The following is an 18,380-nucleotide window of genomic DNA, read 5'->3' on the forward strand; positions in this document are numbered from 1 at the left end:
AACACAAAGGGGAAAGCTCCCAGAAAAGTATGATTTTTCTTGTTCTTAAGGGTTGGCCTCCCAGGAAGGTGAATTGGGGACATCTGTGCCTCACTGTGTTTCCGGGGCCCTTAGGCCTGGCGTTAGACTTGGGTGCAGTGGTGGGGACAGTGAAAAGATGTGTTGCAGACTTCTCAAACTGCAGGCAGAACGCACCAGTTGATTCAGGTTTCCTGAGGGAATGCTCTCTTGCCACCTCACTGAGAGAGTGAAGGGGCGGAAAAAAAGGACTGGTGCCACATTGGTGACATGAGAGTGTGCAGCCGGAAATCGGAATCCAACACCACATCTGATGAGCCTGTTATTAGAGGCTCTTGGCAGAGCGAGGAAAATCGAGTGCTAATGAAAACCAGGTATAGAGAAAACTTAGCACAGCGCCATTATTCATTCCCTTTGAGTCACGGAGCACAATTTGCACGATAGGCTGAATTTGCCATTGAAACAGGACTTGCACGCGTGTGTGAGAGAAGGAGCCGGGTAACGATTGCTAAACTAGCAGCTGTTTGCATAATGCAGGGGAGATGCTAAGGTTAAGAGAAGTTGTAAACCCACTGTAAGTAGTTTTCTCTCATCCCTAGCTGTCTTGCCAGGTGGCCTTACTTTGTTGGGCAAGGGAGGCCATGGGAGAGGGTCTGGCTGAGCTAGCCTCCGCTGTTTAGGAATTCATTGCCTGCTTCTTCATCCAGGATGTACCCAAATAGGAACAGCCATGAGTAACAGTCTCCAGGGCTGCAGCTCAGGGGTTGGGGTGAGTGAGTGTGGTGAAGAATACTTGGCACCGTGGAGTTGGTGTACCCCAATTCCCTGCCTTAGTGTTTGAACTCTTTACTTGCACAGTGTGTGGACTTTAACAGAAGGATGAGCACACACACACACTTGAAGTGACTGTGCTGACGCAGGGGACTGCATAGATCAGGCTCGGCCTTTTCTGTTCATTGACCTAAAACCAAACCCTTACCCTACCAAGACCTTAGGCCTTCTGTCTGTCTGTCTTCCCTTCTTCTAGTAGCCATATATCTCAGTAGGAGCTGGGCAGTCATTGAAACCCGGCCACATTCATGATGAATCTAGGCCCCGGCATTACTTATTTGACATCCATCTGAATCAGTGCTCATGCTAAAATCCAACATTCAGACACAAGGGGTTCTATCTGGTGGTCGGCTTAGCTTCTAGAGTAGCTGTACAGGCAGCCATGTTGTATTTGTCCTATTTACTTGTTAATCTGTGAACACATTTCAGAGTTATTTCAAAGAGATTCCACATTTCTTCCAGGCTGGTGGTCACGTGTTCCTAATTATGTAACCTGCTCTGATCACTTGATATGAAATCATATATTCCTACTCTCTTGACTTCTACCCAATGCCACCACCACTTGTAATAAGTTTAGCCACTTATCCCTTCTCCTACTACATGCCCATGCCATGAGATCAAGAGCTCTTTGGTCTGGGTTTATTTTATTTACTGCATTGCTTTCAGTAGCTCTCACAGAGTGTGGACTACACTGTGATCCCCAGAGAAATCTGAGGACTGAAGGCAAGAATGGTAAGAGGGTGCCAAACCATGTGTTGTTGACATCTGTAGAAAGGCTTCTGCCCTAGGAGAAAGCAGGCATCTCTTGGCGAACGCTCATACGGGAGGCCACAGGCTTGCTTTCTCAGAGCCCATAGACTGGTGAAGGATGCAGGGACTTAAGGTCAAACCACCCTTTGAGATCCCAGTCAGGAACCAGCCCCTCCAAGAGACCTTTGCTGAACGTCCCTTATGCCTTCTCAAACTGGCTTAGCATAGTTCTCATGATTCCCAGGAGCACCCCATCCAGGGCTTTGCCACAGCCCAGATGTGAAGCAGATGATTACAGCCCAACCCACTTCCTCCCGTTTTCTAGGCCGAAGCACTCATCACTGAGCAGAGTGTCTGATGCATGGAGAGTGGTCAGTAAATCCATGCGTGTCACTCGGTGCTGCTGCTGTTAGCTTAGATACCAGCATATGCCTGTGTCCTAAAGGGATGTAGGCCCAGAAGCAGCTCTACACCATGGTATGTATTCATCTTTGGTATTAATGCTCCATATTAACATTCTAGAATCATCTCCTTTTTAGGCTCCCTGTGTGGTCTGAGAGATGCAGCAATTGATTAGACTTGTACAGAATCTTGGCAGAGAGTTTGGGGAGCCCTCTGAACCCCTGACTTGCCACTAAGGCTCTGATTTAGTTGAAAAATTATCTTCTGTGTTGGCAAGATGGCTCACTGGGTAAAAGGTTTGTTTTTCAAGCACAGCAAACTGACATGAATCCCCAGAACCTATGGAGAAAGGTGAGAACTGACTTCTGGCAGGTGTCCTCTGACTTCCACATGAGTGCTATGGTTCCCCCCCACACCCCCACAACAATAATACTAATAAATAAAGTTATGTGTTCCAACTTATTTTCCATGTGCACATGTCAGAAACTCTCAGAAGCCTGAGACATCTGCTTAATTCTAAGAAAGTAAGTTGGAGACCTTCTAAGTGAGCTCTTGTGGACTCATGACATGTTGATGCTGCCACTTTGATGTGGCTGTTTTGATTCAGGGCTTCCGGGACATTTTTGTCACAGCCAGAAAAGTAGGCCATGAAGCAAAGAAATGTGTGCAACAGGCACCCAGACCCTTCTCAGGGCTGGGTAGAGATGTGAACCTATTTTCTGCGTGTTTCCACTTTATCCTGGCCGTTTTGCTGCCTGGCGCTTTCATGACAGCACGTGGAGCTTGCCAGAATGTTTGCTTTCAATACTCGCGAGGCTCATTTGAATGATGAGAGTGGGTCTGATTCTGATTTCGACGGCAGCAGCGGGGTACAAGTGAAGCAGAAGGCCAGGGGGTTGATGATCTCAGGGGGTGCTAGAGTTTGGGGAGGGGCTGGTTAAGGAGTGTGTGCTCGTTGTACTGCCTCTGCTCCTCCTCATTGGCCATTTCCTAGTTCTGAGCTTCATTGTACTTTACAGCTCTGTCTGGGGAATTGTTTAAAAATGGAAATATGCTCTGTCCGTGTTAAAGAGATCATTCTGATAATTTTCTCCCGCTTGCTGCATGAAGTGCCTTCTGTCTGCTTCACTTGGCAATGAAGGCTGTGGCCCCCGTGGCTCGCTGGTTCTTCTGGACATGGGCAGCTGACAGACTGCTCTCTTTTTATAGGTGGTCTGAGTGACCCTCAGTGGCCACACATGGCAGGAACTCAGGGGTTGCCTGCAACAGCTATTTAGAAAGTAGAACGTGGGTGAGGGGCACGCAAAGAAGCTTATAGGTTTTGGCCCCTTACTCTATCTTAGTTTTAAGGCACTTTGATAGCAAATACATCACACAGCTTGTCACAAAATAAGCCACTGTGTTTATGTCCAGAGTTTTAGTTTTTGAGCTAAAATTTCAAGGTCCTGTTGGAATGCTGGGGTGACTGGATAGGTCTTTTAACTCATTTTCATCTTTGCCAGGAAAGTGATAAGGCCTTCCTCCTGGTCTCTAGAGAAAGAAACTGCCCCTGGCAGGCTCCTCACTAGTGCACTTTGCTGAACATTCTGCTTATGTGTGTATGCATGTTGTCCAGGTGGATGGGTACATGTGTGTATACAGATGTGTGTGCACATATCTGCATGTGTATGTGGAGGTGAAAGGTCATTCTTCTGATGCCATCCAACTTTCTTTTCTGAAGCAAGGCTTCTCATTTAGTCTGGAGCCCACTAATAGGCTAGACTGGCTAGCCAGCAAGCCCCAGGGGTCTCCCTGACTGTGCCTCACCAGTGCTGGCATCATAAACGTATGCCACCACAACCTGATGCTTAATACAAGTCCTAAGGACCATACTCCTGTCTCCCTACTCATAGCGCAGGCATTTTACTTACTGAGCCATTTCTCTATCCTTCCTTTACTAAATTTGCATGAATGAGTATTAAACCCTTCTCTCCCCAGAGTATAATCTGGGAATTCTAACACAACCTGGCGCCTCCTAGATTATAGAGCCCTGTTGTATGGCCTCCAGTTAGAAAGGAAGACACACACACGCACACACACACACACACACACACACACACACACACACACACACAGTCACACAGCTAGTAAGCACCAGAGTGGGACGAGATGCCTGAAGGCCGCATTCGGCACATCGTCATTAGTGATGCTGCCAGGCGATTGCTCTGCAGGCAGACACTGCTCAGTGGCCCTTTGTCTAGTCTGGTGGGAATACTGGAACAAGGGTAACACCTTACTTCTTCAGAAGGCATTGGTTGTCACGTCATCTACCAGTGATGTGTCCGTCTAGGAATTACTGTCTTTTTCATCTGTTTTGTTTTCACCCACCAAATGATGGTATTTGTAAATAGAAGCGACAAAAAAGAAATCCTCCTCAACTTATCAAAGTGAAAATGTGGATGCTTCACTCTAAAAAAAGAAATCTTACTGACCTGGGAAATGTTATGGTGGGAGAGGGGAGCAAGGGCCTCGCTTCCCCAGCAGGCAGTCACTTGGGATAGGGCATGGGCCATCTGGAAAATGGCTGAGTTACTTCCAAAGATGATAGTGATCAAAATGCTCCTGGTAGCCATACTGCTTTGACTATGAGTGGCCTTTACTTGTGGGCTATTTGGCGGAGTTCTGATTCTACAAGTGGCATTCTAAAGGCACAATTGACTGACGTTTCTTTTAGCTGTATGCAGTGGCTTTTCCAGAACAGAGGGTAGGTTTGAGTTACAGGAGGTGTGACTTTCACCTGTGTAGGATGTGGAAGAGTTGAACTTGGGGGCATCTAATTTTGGTGGAATGCAGGCTGTGACTCTCCCCAAAAGTACCACACCCCCTCATTATCAAGAGAATGAAAGAGCTCAAATTTTGGAGCTGAATTAGAAACGTAATGTCCTATTGATTTTTATCTCAGTAAAATGGAGTAGAGAAACTTCCTTCTTCCCAGAGTCAGCGTGGGAGTGGCTCCTGGGAAACCCTATTTTCATGGATCCAGGGTGACGGGATAAAAGTATCCATGTATCCTACAGGTCATCTGGGATGCAGGTGTGGCCTCAGTACTCCTGTTTTGCCCACAGGAAACCCCTATTAATTCAGCCCAGGGAGTCACTAACATGAGCTTCATTTCTTCTGCAGTGCCAGCAATATGCCCAAGCAGGTGGAAGTGCGCATGCACGACAGCCACCTCAGCTCAGAGGAGCCGAAGCACAGAAACCTGGGTCTGCGCATGTGCGACAAGCTGGGGAAGAACCTTCTGCTCTCCCTGACTGTGTTTGGTAGGTGCCAGCGGTCTCTCTAACCCTTTATCCTGAGGTCACCCCATCCATTTCTACAGAGCTCTCCTGATTTATGAGGGAGCTAGATCCTCCAGAAAAGGAAGCCACAGTGGCAAAAATCTACCCCCAAACCATCTCTGCCCATCTGCTCTCCACTGATCCTAGCATTGTGTGTATATACATTGCCTGTGTGTGTGAACGGGCAGGTTCCCAGCCACACTTGTGAAGATTATATGTTTTGAGCTGTTGGGAGAGAAGCCAGGCAATCTGAGATGCAGCGTATCACCTGAGTGATCCATGAGCAGGCAGCAGATCACATTTAAAGAAAGATTTGATTCAGGATAAGGACACCAGGGCCAGGAAACCCCACTACAAAGGACCAACAAGATCAGGCCTTTTCCAGAAGCATCACTGGCTTTGATTAACTGGTACCGTTGAGGCGAGAAACATGGGAGAAGCCCATTCAGATAGATGCTCAGAGGTATTCCAAGTCATCTTGGAAGAAAGCGGGGGAGGGGAGGGGGGGGTTGGTTCTTTGGTCTGAGCTGTCTCGGTCTTGGGTTTTCTACAGGGTGTATTGAAAACAGGATAAGTGGAAGTTTCTTGTACTGACAGCCACACAGTTTCTCTTCTCAATTCTTCCCTTGTCTTTCGGCTCTCACATAGGCCACACAGAGAAGCAACTAAAGTTCATCCTCCTGCCTCTTCACCATCGTTCACACACACCCTCCCTCCTCCACACCCTGTGTCATCTCAGCATCTCAGCTGCCAGTGGACTCGAATCAAAACCGGGGATTGCCTCAGTTCACTTAGGAACAGGGAACCACACACATGGCTGGGTTGTTTTTTTTTTTTTTTAAAGACCCACCCTCTCTGTAATAAAGTCTTATTCAGCCTGGGACCTGAAGAAGATTGACGGTATGATATTTCTTTAAGCTGTAGATCCCAGAAAAGGATCTGCCCTTTGGCTACCTCCCTCTCTGCCTGTCCCTAGAATCTACTCCATAACTCACGTGTCTGGAAACCCCTTCTCCCATCACCAAAGGGGACTGTGGCCTAGATCGTAGTTTTTGCTTTTGTGGCTTGTGTTGGGGACCCTTTCCCAACAGTCTAAAGTTTCCTGGTGGAATCTAGGTGTCTATAAAGCAAACAGCATCTCTGCCAGTATCTTTGTTCAACTTGACTCCTCATAGGTTATAGATCTTTTTTTTTTCCTTGTTTGCAGAAAGGTATAAAAATATTTTTAATTTTAATTTTATTAATTTATTCAGATTACAACTCAATTGTTATCCCATCACTTGTATCATCCCGTTCCTCCCTGCCTCCCGCTTTCACCCTATTCCCCTCGCCTAGGTCTAAGACCGAGGGGGAACCTCCTCTCCCACTATATGGTCATAGGTTGTCAAGTCTCATCTTGGTAGCCTGTTTATTCTTTCTTTGAGTGCCATCAGGCCTCCCCACCTATGCCTTATGTCCCATGCCTCTGGCCTCCAGCTAAAAGGGAAGACACAACACATTAAACCCAAGATCACGATGCCAGATCTGGCTGACAGAAGAAATGATACTGATCACTGGGAGTCTGTTCTGGGAATTTGTGATGCTACGTGAGATCAATATCTCAAAAGATTTTGGAATCAAGTCTTTATTTTTTTTCCCCCACGGAGTGTTGAAAATGTTCTTCTCGACTTCTCAGGTGTTAGAACAGTTGGAGCCATTGCAGAAAAGTGTCTTTGCTAGTTATCACAACCAGTTCCCCTGATGTAATGTCTTTAGGCAGGCACATGAGAAAGACTATATCACTAATGGGAGTCCATGGAGCTATTCATTTGACTAGTACAAGAACTGACTTCAGGTTTCCTTGTTCCCTTCCCCAGGCGTCATCCTGGGGGCAGTATGTGGCGGGCTGCTGCGCTTGGCGTCTCCCATCCACCCTGATGTGGTCATGTTGATAGCCTTTCCGGGGGATATACTCATGAGGATGCTGAAGATGCTCATCCTCCCTCTCATCATCTCCAGCCTAATCACAGGTGAGAGCCCCTTCCTGGTGCCCACCCACAGGGTACCATAGCCCTGCCCTGGCTTTGGGGATCAAAGTAGAATTCCTATTTGATGGAGTCAGTGGATGTGTGACTGTCTGCATCATGACATTTCTGAGCTTTTTCCTGTCTCTAAAATAGGAATCACTGATCTTAAAAAGAAAAAAAAATGCCATCTACCAGATACTCTGCTTTTCCTTCTAAGAGTCAAAATATAAAGAATATGTATGCGTTAAAAGTGTTGGTATCTTGTTTATTTAATGTTTTTAAAAATATTTTTAATTTTTAAATATTTTTATAATTTTGAAATTGTTTTATTCAGAAACTGATAGAGATAGCAAGTGAAAAGGACACTGCCCTCATTATTTACTTGGGCGTATAGGAGCGTATGGATTGAAAAGAGATTAAATGCTGGGCATGAAAGCCAAGGTTTTTAATATAGAAAGATATCCTCGTATATGATAGAATGCTTTCTTATCATATGTTTGGCTAAGAGAATTAATTAATTAGCTAAAGCCAGCCTGACAGAGAGGCCTGGCTTCCTTTGCCCAGAATTAGACTGTGGTTTGTACAGAGAAGTGGGTCATACACGGGCCAGATTAATACAGAGAAATTCACATCGACTTCCTCCCCCACGTGAAAAAGGGCAGATCCCCAGAAAGGGGTTTTTAATCTCTGTTCAGCAAAGGTAGGAACTGAAACCAGGAAGTGGGCACACTGAAGAGACAACTGGAGGAAAAAACCCACTGGAGGCTGAGGTCTGTATGACTTGACTTGGAGTTTTCTCTATCCCCCTCAGGACAGATGCTGCCCCCACTGCTGCCAGCTGCTGCTTGCATGTGCTCTGTGTTAGCTACTGAGGTTAGACACGAAAGCCACTGTGCTTCAACACAGAGAGAGGGGAGGGCCATGCTGACTCTCCACTTCAGTCTCAGTACTGTAGTCTAAAGACATTTGAGCATGCCCTTGATGGCCCAGCTGTTGATTGTTCTAAGTGAGGACAAGTAAATAGTAATGTTACCATACAAGTGAAACACTAGCCTCAGCTAGACCATCGCTCCAGAGGAGATAACTTACGGTCATGAAAACGGAGAAGACATTATTCTGGAATTAAAAAAGGAAAGCTCTTCAACGTCATTTTCACGTATGAAGTGATGACTGATAGGTGGAGATCAGCCATTTGTAAACTATGAGCCACCCAACTCTCAAGTTCTCAAGAATATATATACTTAAAATATAGAATTGCAAAGTGTAGAATAGGCCACAAATTTAGTAGGAGTGTTAGCTGAGCACTGATGTTTCTGAATGATAGGAAGCCATGGGGTTGCAGATACGTGGAGATGGGGACATGAGTAGAAAAGAGCAGGCTGATTTTTCTGGGTTTCTTTTAAACGCAGGTTTGTCAGGCCTGGATGCTAAGGCCAGCGGCCGCCTAGGCACGAGAGCTATGGTGTATTACATGTCCACGACCATCATCGCCGCTGTGCTGGGGGTCATCCTGGTGTTGGCCATCCACCCTGGTAACCCCAAACTCAAGAAGCAGCTGGGGCCTGGGAAGAAGAACGATGAGGTGTCTAGCCTGGATGCCTTCCTGGATCTCATCAGAAATCTCTTCCCGGAGAACCTGGTGCAAGCCTGTTTCCAACAGGTAACAAAAAGCCACGGGGTCATCTCTGTGCCATCTGCCACCGGATCTATGATAATTTAGAGGCGGTTTCAACTCTGAATAACATTTTCCTAAACATGTATTGATCTCTGTTAGGCTCAAGTGTTGCATGAGGTACTTTGAGGGGGGGGCCCTAGAGTTGGAGTTAGATTGCCTGATTTCCAGAATCACTGTTGCCTGTACCCTTAATATCGTCTTGTCACTCTGAGGCTTGGCTTTTCCTTTTTTCCTTTTTGTTCCTGTCTCTGAATTGCACATGAGTACACTTTTACCAGTCTTGTTCACAACCCTCTTAGTTGCCCAGTGGTCCTTAGCACTATTTCAAAGCTCTAGGTAGTCCTTAAAGAAAGAGATACTGACTTAGTCTATTCTACAAAATGAGAATCTGTAATCTACCCTCAAGATGAAACAGGGGACTGAATATAATTTTTTTTTAATTGTGAAAACATCATGCATCTATGAGCCTAGCACTGGGGAGATAGAGACAGGGGGATCCTTGGGTTTGCTGTCCAGACAGTGTAGCTGAATCTACAAGTTCTGGGTTCTCTGGGAGACCCTGTCTCAAAGCATAATGGGGAGAAAGACAAAGGTAGATGCTGATATCAACTGATGGCCTCCACATGCACTTGCACACACATGCAAGTATAACCACACATGGGTACACGTTCTCTCTCTCTCTCTCTCTCTCTCTCTCTCTCTCTCTCTCTCTCTCTCTCTCTCTCTCTCTCTCTCTCACACACACACACACACACACACACACACACACACACACACTTCTAACTTTTAAAGACAGATAATTCTACTAAGTAAGAAACACCGAGTCATCAGCCAAGACCACACTCACTGCCATATTTTCTGTCCATAGAACCAGCTTAGGTTGGCACACACGACAATCCCTATTACATCATTAAAAAGCTAAACTGGAGCCCATGAGCTATTCTCAGGGAACCACTGAAGAGTGAGGTTATGAGATAGGCAGCTTAGAAGAAAAATTGGGATTTCTAGCCCTCAAAATGCAGTGCCAACTCCCACTGAGCCCACATCATGCCAAGCTGGGATGGGCATTTCTGATTTTTGAATGTCATTTTATAAAGAAATGATGAATATTTAAAATGAGAGATCTACTTATCATTGATTTGATCAGTGTCTTGTGTGTGTGGAAATATCCCATATGTATGTATTCATGTCTGGAAATGCCCCATCATACAGCATAAATATGTATAATTAAGTCAATGAGGACTTACGTTAAAAGAACACCACTCCAGACAGGAAAAGTAGGAATAGAATGACTAGAAGCTGGAGAAAGGAATCTCACCAAGGTCCCATGTTCATGTGCTCGCTAGCCTCACCTCGGAGTGGTAGATGCAAGTGGTGTTTGGAGCTATAGATCCTGGGAAAGTAGCTGAGAGGAAACAGGTGGGGAGGCATGAGAGCTCCCCAGGAAGGACAGATCTAGATCTCCTTCCTCTGCCTAGTCATATCTGTTTTATTTCTGCCTGGAAAGCAAGAGCAGAAAGCCCCAAGAGCTCAGAACTATTGCTCTGCTCTTGTTGGATGGAGCTTCTGTAGTGTTGGCCATATTCACACTTGGGACTTCTCTGGCTGGTGATAGTCTTTACCCAATGAATGCTTGGGGATAGAAGGCTACATCAGGATTTGTTCCGCTGCTGCCATGATCCTACCTTTTCCTATGGTAACGTGGCTTTGTTTCCCCAACTAAGGCCAGCGTCAAAGTCCCTCTGAGTTGGGGCAGTATAAGGAATAGTAGTGTATGGCTCTTTACCTCACAGTGAGAATGGATGTAGACCCTCACCCTGACTCTGAGGACGTTGAGTAGAGGAAATCATTCTTAACGCAGAAACACATTGCCAGAGACAGAGGAGGAGGTCACTAGAGTCCTCTCTGAGTCCCTGTAGCCTGGCAAAGAGGGTTGTAAAATTGCCTGTCTTGAGTGAAGGGGGATTCCTGACCAGAGTTAGAGAGAGACGTAAACAGGAAGAATGGTTCCTGTTAGAGACAGCCTTGCTCCAGCCACATTTCAAAGCAAGGCAGCTTCTGGCCTGTTTCTAGAGCTGGCTGAGAGGAGAAAAGCTTCCACACATGTCCTTCAACATGTAGGAAGACAGAACTGAGCCCAGGCAGTTACTAGTGGGCCCAGGTGAAATTGGGATTCTTATTCTAAGAAAGCTTGAGTCAGGGAAATGACTAGTTTTCTATTGAAAAAATGACTGGTGTAACAGCTATAGGTATAGACAGGTAGCTGAAGGTGAGAGGCTGGTAGGAAGAAAGCCATATAAATGAATGAGGAAGCATGTGCAAGTTCTCAGGTAAGGGATGCTGGAAAGTACTATAGCCTATACTCAGATGAATTGCTTCAACCCCGCAGGCTCTGTGAGCTGAGACCCCTTCCTATGCTGTTTGGAGTCTAGATTTTCGAGTCAAACATAATTGATTGATGTTAACTCTGGCTTCGTTGACTAGGTAGAAATCAGTTCTTGGCTTAATTGTGGGACATGGCAGGCGTGAAGCTCTTACCTCCCAGCCTTGTACTGGATCCTGGCTGTCACCATTTACCTAGATCCACAATAATCACTTCAGATTAGACCAAGATTTGGCTTCTTTACCACTCTGGGGGATGAGTCACCACCTTTGTTGCCCAGAGCTTGGCAGCTACATCCAGAAGCTTCCTTTCTGGTCACCTCTATGTTTTCTCTTCATGCTTCTACTGCCCAGAGTTTGGGTCATCCTCTACTTGTGTAGCCAGCCTTGGGTCTCTTCTAACCCTGCACACGTGTGTATGGCCAGGCTAACGTGGAAGGTGCCTGCCTCCTCCCACAGAAGCCTGCCCGGCCTTCTCTCCTGCTCTCGTAATCTCAGTTCAGCACTGCTAATTGTCAAACCCAGCCACAGACGGATCAACTCAGCATAACTTAGCATATGGTGCCCCGTGGTGGGAAGAATTCAATGGTGGTCAGGCCATCTGAGTTCAAGTGTCAGCTCTGCTGATAACTATGACGTCTGAAAAGTCAGTTGGCTTTTCCATGCATCCTCTTCTGCATCTATTCAAGGTTCAGCCATCTGTCACCTTCGATGTGCCAGCACAGACATTCTAGGATTTTGAATGATTTCTATTTTAATGCCCTCAAAAGTGGTAAAATTTGAGGCTGAGATGTGAATTTTTGCATGCGGGATGCCCGACACCTTTAAAATTAGACCCACTCCCACGGGTGTCGAGGAATAGCCTGAGAGATGCTTGGGGACTGTTAGGCAAGGGTTAGTTGGCTTCACTGCCTGAAAGAAGTGGCTGTTTCCCACCTCACATATGAATCACATAATCCTGGAAGGATGGCCATTGGCAGCGGTCACCCCTGACATCCAGATGGAGATTCCCAGCAGAGCCTGGATTAGGAAGGACCCCAGGCCTAGTATAGGCTTCTGATGGCTCAGTCTACCTGGGTTTCACAATTTGGAAGAGTAACTAAATTGGACACAGGATGTCATCCCCAAACACAGAGGAGTTATCATGGGGAGGACAAAATGGACACATTTCCCCAGCTTTAGCAACTATACTGCCTGATGGTACTTAAGAGTGCAAATGAATTTCATAAATTTGTAATGATCTTGTCAGCTAGACAGTTATATGCCAACTCATACACAATGAGGAAACACTCTGCTAAGCATAAACGTAAAATATTTCCCAGTTTTATTAGCCTTGTTTTGGCATTCCGTAGTTGTAGTTAACATCCTGGGAAGTTTAAAATATATGCTTGGCTGGGTTGTTGTTAACCTTTCAGGCTAAGCCTCACCTGTACTCTTTTTCCTCCCTGCTGCATTAGATCCAGACAGTGACAAAGAAAGTTCTGGTGGCACCTCAGCCTGAGGAGGCCAATACAACCAAGGCGGTCATCTCCATGTTGAACGAGACCATGAATGAGGCCCCTGAAGAAACCAAGATCATTATCAAGAAGGGCCTGGAGTTCAAGGATGGGATGAATGTCTTAGGTAGGCAAACTGGTTGTTGCTGCCCATCGCCTCTGTCTTCTGAACGGTGGCGATGGTCAGCCTTTCACAGCTGCTCTCTTCCCTTGGTTCTCAGCCTCCCAAGAGTTCTTCTCAACAAACTCAGCGACTGTCCTGTAGGTGGCGCAGAAGGCTCTCTCTGGGGAGTAATATGAGGGTCACTGAGACTGAGCGCAGAGCCCTGAAGGAAGAGGAACAGGAGGATGGGCCCAAGGGAGACCCCAAAGGGACATGACAGCAGGAGGAAATCAGGGATGGAGAAAGAGGAAGGAGCTGACATTTATCAGGCATATTCCTTGACTCTGTCTAGTGTTGTCAAGTCATCTTATCTAAGTAACCATTAAATGAAATGGGATATTCTTACCTTTTATTTATTAAGCATTGGTGTTCAGTTGTCTCTGTGCAGGGGCATCATGATAGTTGACCCTTCCTACTTTCTAGTCTATAACAAATGCAGAGTTACCAGTATTGGACAGTATTAGATTAAGGAACAGAGGGGTTCTGCAGAATGTCATGTGACCTCTCTCCTCAAGCTTGGTGCCTTCTCCCCATTCTATCCAGAGGTTCCCTTCAGCTGCACAGATGTGGGCTTAGGGGCCACTCACTGGTTATCTGCCCCCCGGGAAAGCCCTTCCACTTCTTTGAGTCTTGGCAGTAAAGTAAAAGTAGGCTAAGCATGGGGTTTGTAGTAAGAGCGTTGTAAAAATGAAATGAGGCTATGCAACTAAGCACACTAGCACTTGCTGTGTGTTCTGTTCAAACAAGCTCTGATCATTATTAAAAGTAGAGAGAGAGCGGAGGAACTCAACCAGAAAATATCTCCTGAAGTACTGGGATGAGGTTTCCCTCACGGGAAACGCAGCCACCTTAGGGCCTTAGGGTGGGCCCATTCAACCCCATTTCCATCACTCACCAATTTAAGTGTGTCAAGGAAATGGCTCATTTGCCTGTAAAATGGAAATGAAATGGAGAAATATGAATTTGTAAAGAAGATCATGCAAAGTTTTTAAGGACTCAGGTGAGAACTCTTTAGACATGGGTGAGCTCAGTGAGCCTGTCCCTTTGTCACCTCAAAGATCAAATGCCCTTGTGTCCTTGGACTGTTATTAGATAAAATTGAATTTTGGATCAATAACAAATAACAATAATTTAGTGTAAGTATGTCTCAAGTGCATGGGCTATTGTTAAAAAAAAAATAGTTCATGTGTATCTGAAGGTCAGAACGCGATTGGGAGCCCTCTTTGGTTGTTTTGTGTCTGATAGTCCTACTCCACAGGCATCAGTGCTGTAGAGAGAGGGAGCCCAGGAGCTGGGCACCCTGTGACTCCAGGACTGAAGCTAGATCTTTTATTGTTTGGCCTGGGAGAAAGCACGTTGGATAAGTAGAGTGAGGGAGGAGATAAGCTGAGTGGGTTACTAGGCAACAAGTAAACACAGTTGATAATCAGGGAGAGGCCAGAGGTAGTTGGAGGGGAAGGAGGAAGTGTGGGAGTCCCTCTGAGACCTCCACTGCAAAGCTATCTCCAACCCTTGCAGGGTCTTCCCAACTCTCCAGGGCCCCTTCTGGTGGGTCACAACTTTAGATCCCACCCTCCTGGACAAAGAGAGCCTCTTCTGCAGGAAGCTAAAGGTGTAACAGGCCCACGCTTTGATTCATTCAGAGGATCCTAGTCTTTTCCAGAGTCTGGTCGGATTCTAGAAAGTCACATGACCTTTGGCTATGCCGATTAGTTTCAAAATACTGGCAACTCGCTCAACCCCAACAACCAAGTCTAAGAGGGCTTTGTTCAAATGAAACACCCCTGTTCCAGTGAGCAATTTCAATTAGGCAATGTTTACCCAGAGAAATGGCAGGCAGAATCCTGCGTTCCATCCAAGTACACAGCAAGGCACTGTGAGGCCAAGGAAGGTTACATTGTTGAGAAACTTCCCATTTGCCAATCACAGCTGAAATAAGGTAATTTCCATGGCCTTGGAAGGGCAGAGTTAGTGGCTTCGCTTTTGTTTTGTTTTTCTGTATTTCTGGAGTTTTGGAAAGTCCCAAGGACTGAGCATTGCAATACAGGAAGATGCAGCCCTGGTTAGGCTTTCCACTTCTTCAGGGACACATATTTCTCTTAAGAAACCTGGAGAGCTACAGTGTGAGATACAGCACACCTGTGATGCCAGCATTCAGACAGCTGAGACAAGAGGATCGTTAGTCAAAGACCAGCAGCTTGAGCTACAGATCAAGAGTGGTCTCAAAAGCCAGCCAAACAAAAGAACCCCCAAATCAATTATTGATCCTTACCTTAATTCCAATTGCTTAAATCAACTTCAACTACTCCTTTAGAAGACAAGTTTTGAACTCACAGATACTTCAGTGTCTGCTCTCTTTAAGCAGGGTCTTCGTTCTAAGTCTTAGGTACCTTAAGACCTTGTGCATTTTAAAATAGCATTAACTAAGTAATACTCTACTTTCCCAGCCCGACTCCTCATAGGTGGACTCTGTGTCATCATACCCAGCAAACTGACCTCCATGGTCTGAGAGAAGGGTGGAGGAAGAGCTGTGACCTGATTTCCCACATTACTGTAAAACTAGTTCATTCTGCCCTGCACCTAGTCTTCAGGAAGCTCTATCTTTGGGGCGGCGGGCACAATAACTCAATTGTGATGTCACTTACCAAGCCCTGTGGTCAAGAGCTAAAGAGGGGCGATATTAAATTCTGAATATTAGCAATCTGAGTACAAGGACTGTATAATTTCCACTAAAGGGAAATGGGATCCTCACCAAATGTGGTTACACGGTTGATGAATGTTTGATGGAGAGAAGAAGGCTGGCTTGGGGGGGGGGGATGGGAACAAAAGGGTAAATAAAGTCAAAGGTTCAGAGAGAAGGAAGTTATGTCTAAGAGAATCAAATTATAGTGCTGTCATTTACCTGATAAAAGCCAACTTTCAGCATAACTAGAGAGACTAAGGAGAGGTTGGAAATGAGGCCTGCTAAACTGAGGCAGGGTAGGGTAGGGAGAAGGATGGAGAGGGAAGGATTAGAAGGTGGCCAGTACTTCAGGCTCAGGGAATAGTTGAGCAAGGCTCTGTAGCCAGAAGAGTAACCAAGACTTACACTCCATATATGTAGTCAGAGTTAGGTCACCAAGACTGGGGACGGATAAAGAGTCTAGGAACTCACAGTGGTTGCAATTGAAAGTCTAGACAATCCCCAAGTAGTACTGAGACTACCGTTAGTCCCACAGTATGCCCTGGTCCCGAGCAGGTTAAGGTGAGGTATTGAGGGCAGGGGTGGTTGTGGTGGTGAGAGAATCTTCCGGAAAGAGAAACCAGGCTTAGTCTTTGAGGATCTAAAGTACCAGAGCGGCAGACACAGGTGATGAGGAAATGACCGAGGGACCAGTGTTGGATGTTTCAGGATGAGCTTCAGGATGTAGCATGAGGCTGCCACCAAGAGGGTAGGTAGGAAGTGAGCTCCTCAAATCCTTCCTCCTTGGGTTAGGATTGACCCTGGAGGCTGATGTGTTGTTGAACTAGGGTGTCAAGAAAAGACAGAAGTTGGATGAGAGGGTAGGTTGCGGCAGAATCTAACAATGAAGTCTCCATTCTGGCTTTATTGTCATCCTGGAGAAGATTAATAAAGGAGACTACAAGCTGAGCTTTTTTTTTTTTTTTTTAATGTTTTTTTATTAATTTATTCTTGTTACATCTCAATGGTTATCCCATCCCTTGTATCCTCCCATTCCACCCCCCCCCATTTTCCCATTATTCCCCTCCCCTATGACTGTTCCTGAGGGGGATCACCTTCCCCTATATATTCTCATAGGGTATCAAGTCTCTTCTTGGCTACCTGCTGTCCTTCCTCTGAGTGCCACCAGGTCTCCCCCTCCAGGGGACATGGTCAAATGTGAGGCACCATAGTACGTGAGAAAGTCATATCACACTCTCCACTCAACTGTGGAGAATATTCTGACCATTGGCTAGATCTGCAACGGGTGGTTAATTGGGACATTCTAGCTCGTTTGAATTTCTTGCTGTTTCCTGTTTCATCATTCTTCTTCCTTCCACTTTTGCTGTGTAGCTGGAGGGAGTTCCCGTGGTGAAATGTACCCCTTAGAACAACACTGAAATGGTCTGGACATTTCCCCAGCAAGGGCTTATGGACTGATTGGTCTCTGCTGTTCCAATAGTGGCTCCAAAGTTTGCATGACAATCCCCAAGTCCCGACACCCAGGCTCCTTTCTGTTAATCTGTGTGATAATGGGAGCTGTTCACACACGCTTTGCTAAGTGAGGTGGAAGAGAAGACAGCACCTTTCACTTTGGAATGAAAATGAATTCATTTTCTTCAAGGAACTCACACCTGAACTGCTTAGAGTTTAGCCTGCTCAAGTGAAAAATGCCAAGAAAAGCAGTAATTGTAGGGTGTGTGTTGGTGGGGATTTCAGTGTGAAATGTATTGAGTTTTTTCTTCTGATTCCTAAGTTATCCAAGGGTGACTAGCAGGCAGAATTGGCCCTGTACTTCAGTCATGCTAAAGTGTCAGGGAAAGAAGTGCGTACTCTGTCACTTGTCCTTCTGAGTAATGTTATTGCCCACAGGCCTGATAGGGTTCTTCATCGCCTTCGGCATCGCCATGGGCAAGATGGGTGAGCAGGCCAAGCTGATGGTGGAGTTCTTCAACATTCTGAATGAGATTGTAATGAAGTTGGTGATCATGATCATGTGGTAAGTGTGCTTACTCTGACATCATCCATCAGAATGGTGCCGGATACAGGCCTGGGGTCCTTGGAGGACAATGGAGGCCTCCCAGTCTAAAAAGAGTGGACGTGGACCACAAAGATACAGAGGGGCGTGGAAATTCTCCTCTTTTCCCTCTTGCTTCCCCTTCCTAGTCACTGGGCCAAATCTGGCGTGTCATCTAACTCTGTGTGTCCTTTGGCTTGAGAGTGGCTCTTGTTGTTTCACACACCCACCCCAGGCCAAGCTGCTGTAACAAAGTGCCATATGCTAAGTGACTTGCATACCCTGGATATTTCTCCAAGCTCAGGAGACTAGAAGTCTGAAGTCAAGATGTCTGTGTGATCAACTTCTAGCACATTCATCTGAGTTGTGAGAGAAACAACGCAGGGGAAAGAGAAGGGACCAGGCATCTGGGGTCTTTTTTCTAGAGCATTTTTTTTAAGTCTGCTTCCACTGCTGCAACAACACACCTCAGGCTAGGTACAATTATAAACAAATGAATTATTGTTATTTTTTTAATCACAGGTTGGGAGGCTGGGAAATCATTAGCAGATTTGGTATCTGATCTGGTGAGTGGCTGATCCCTGTGTGCCCTTTCTGTGTGCCCTCCCTTGGTGGAAGG

General features: G+C 46.0%; 1 protein-coding gene across 5 annotated transcripts in view; it reads left to right on the plus strand.

Moving 5' to 3' along the window:
- The window catches only part of Slc1a2 (solute carrier family 1 member 2), a 124,904-nt gene that overhangs the window by 70,946 nt on the left and 35,578 nt on the right, over nucleotides 1-18,380 (plus strand). For all 5 annotated transcript variants that reach the window (XM_051144230.1, XM_051144229.1, XM_051144228.1 and 2 more), the window contains exons 2-6: nucleotides 5,164-5,303; nucleotides 7,178-7,330; nucleotides 8,737-8,987; nucleotides 12,842-13,007; nucleotides 17,617-17,743. In XM_051144230.1, the coding sequence (XP_051000187.1) occupies nucleotides 5,174-5,303; nucleotides 7,178-7,330; nucleotides 8,737-8,987; nucleotides 12,842-13,007; nucleotides 17,617-17,743 (827 nt within the window). In that variant the 5' untranslated portion in view covers nucleotides 5,164-5,173. The remainder of the gene's footprint in view (nucleotides 1-5,163; nucleotides 5,304-7,177; nucleotides 7,331-8,736; nucleotides 8,988-12,841; nucleotides 13,008-17,616; nucleotides 17,744-18,380) is intronic.

The sequence above is a fragment of the Acomys russatus genome, chromosome 4, assembly GCF_903995435.1.
Source record: "Acomys russatus chromosome 4, mAcoRus1.1, whole genome shotgun sequence".
Lineage (NCBI taxonomy): Eukaryota > Metazoa > Chordata > Mammalia > Rodentia > Muridae > Acomys > Acomys russatus.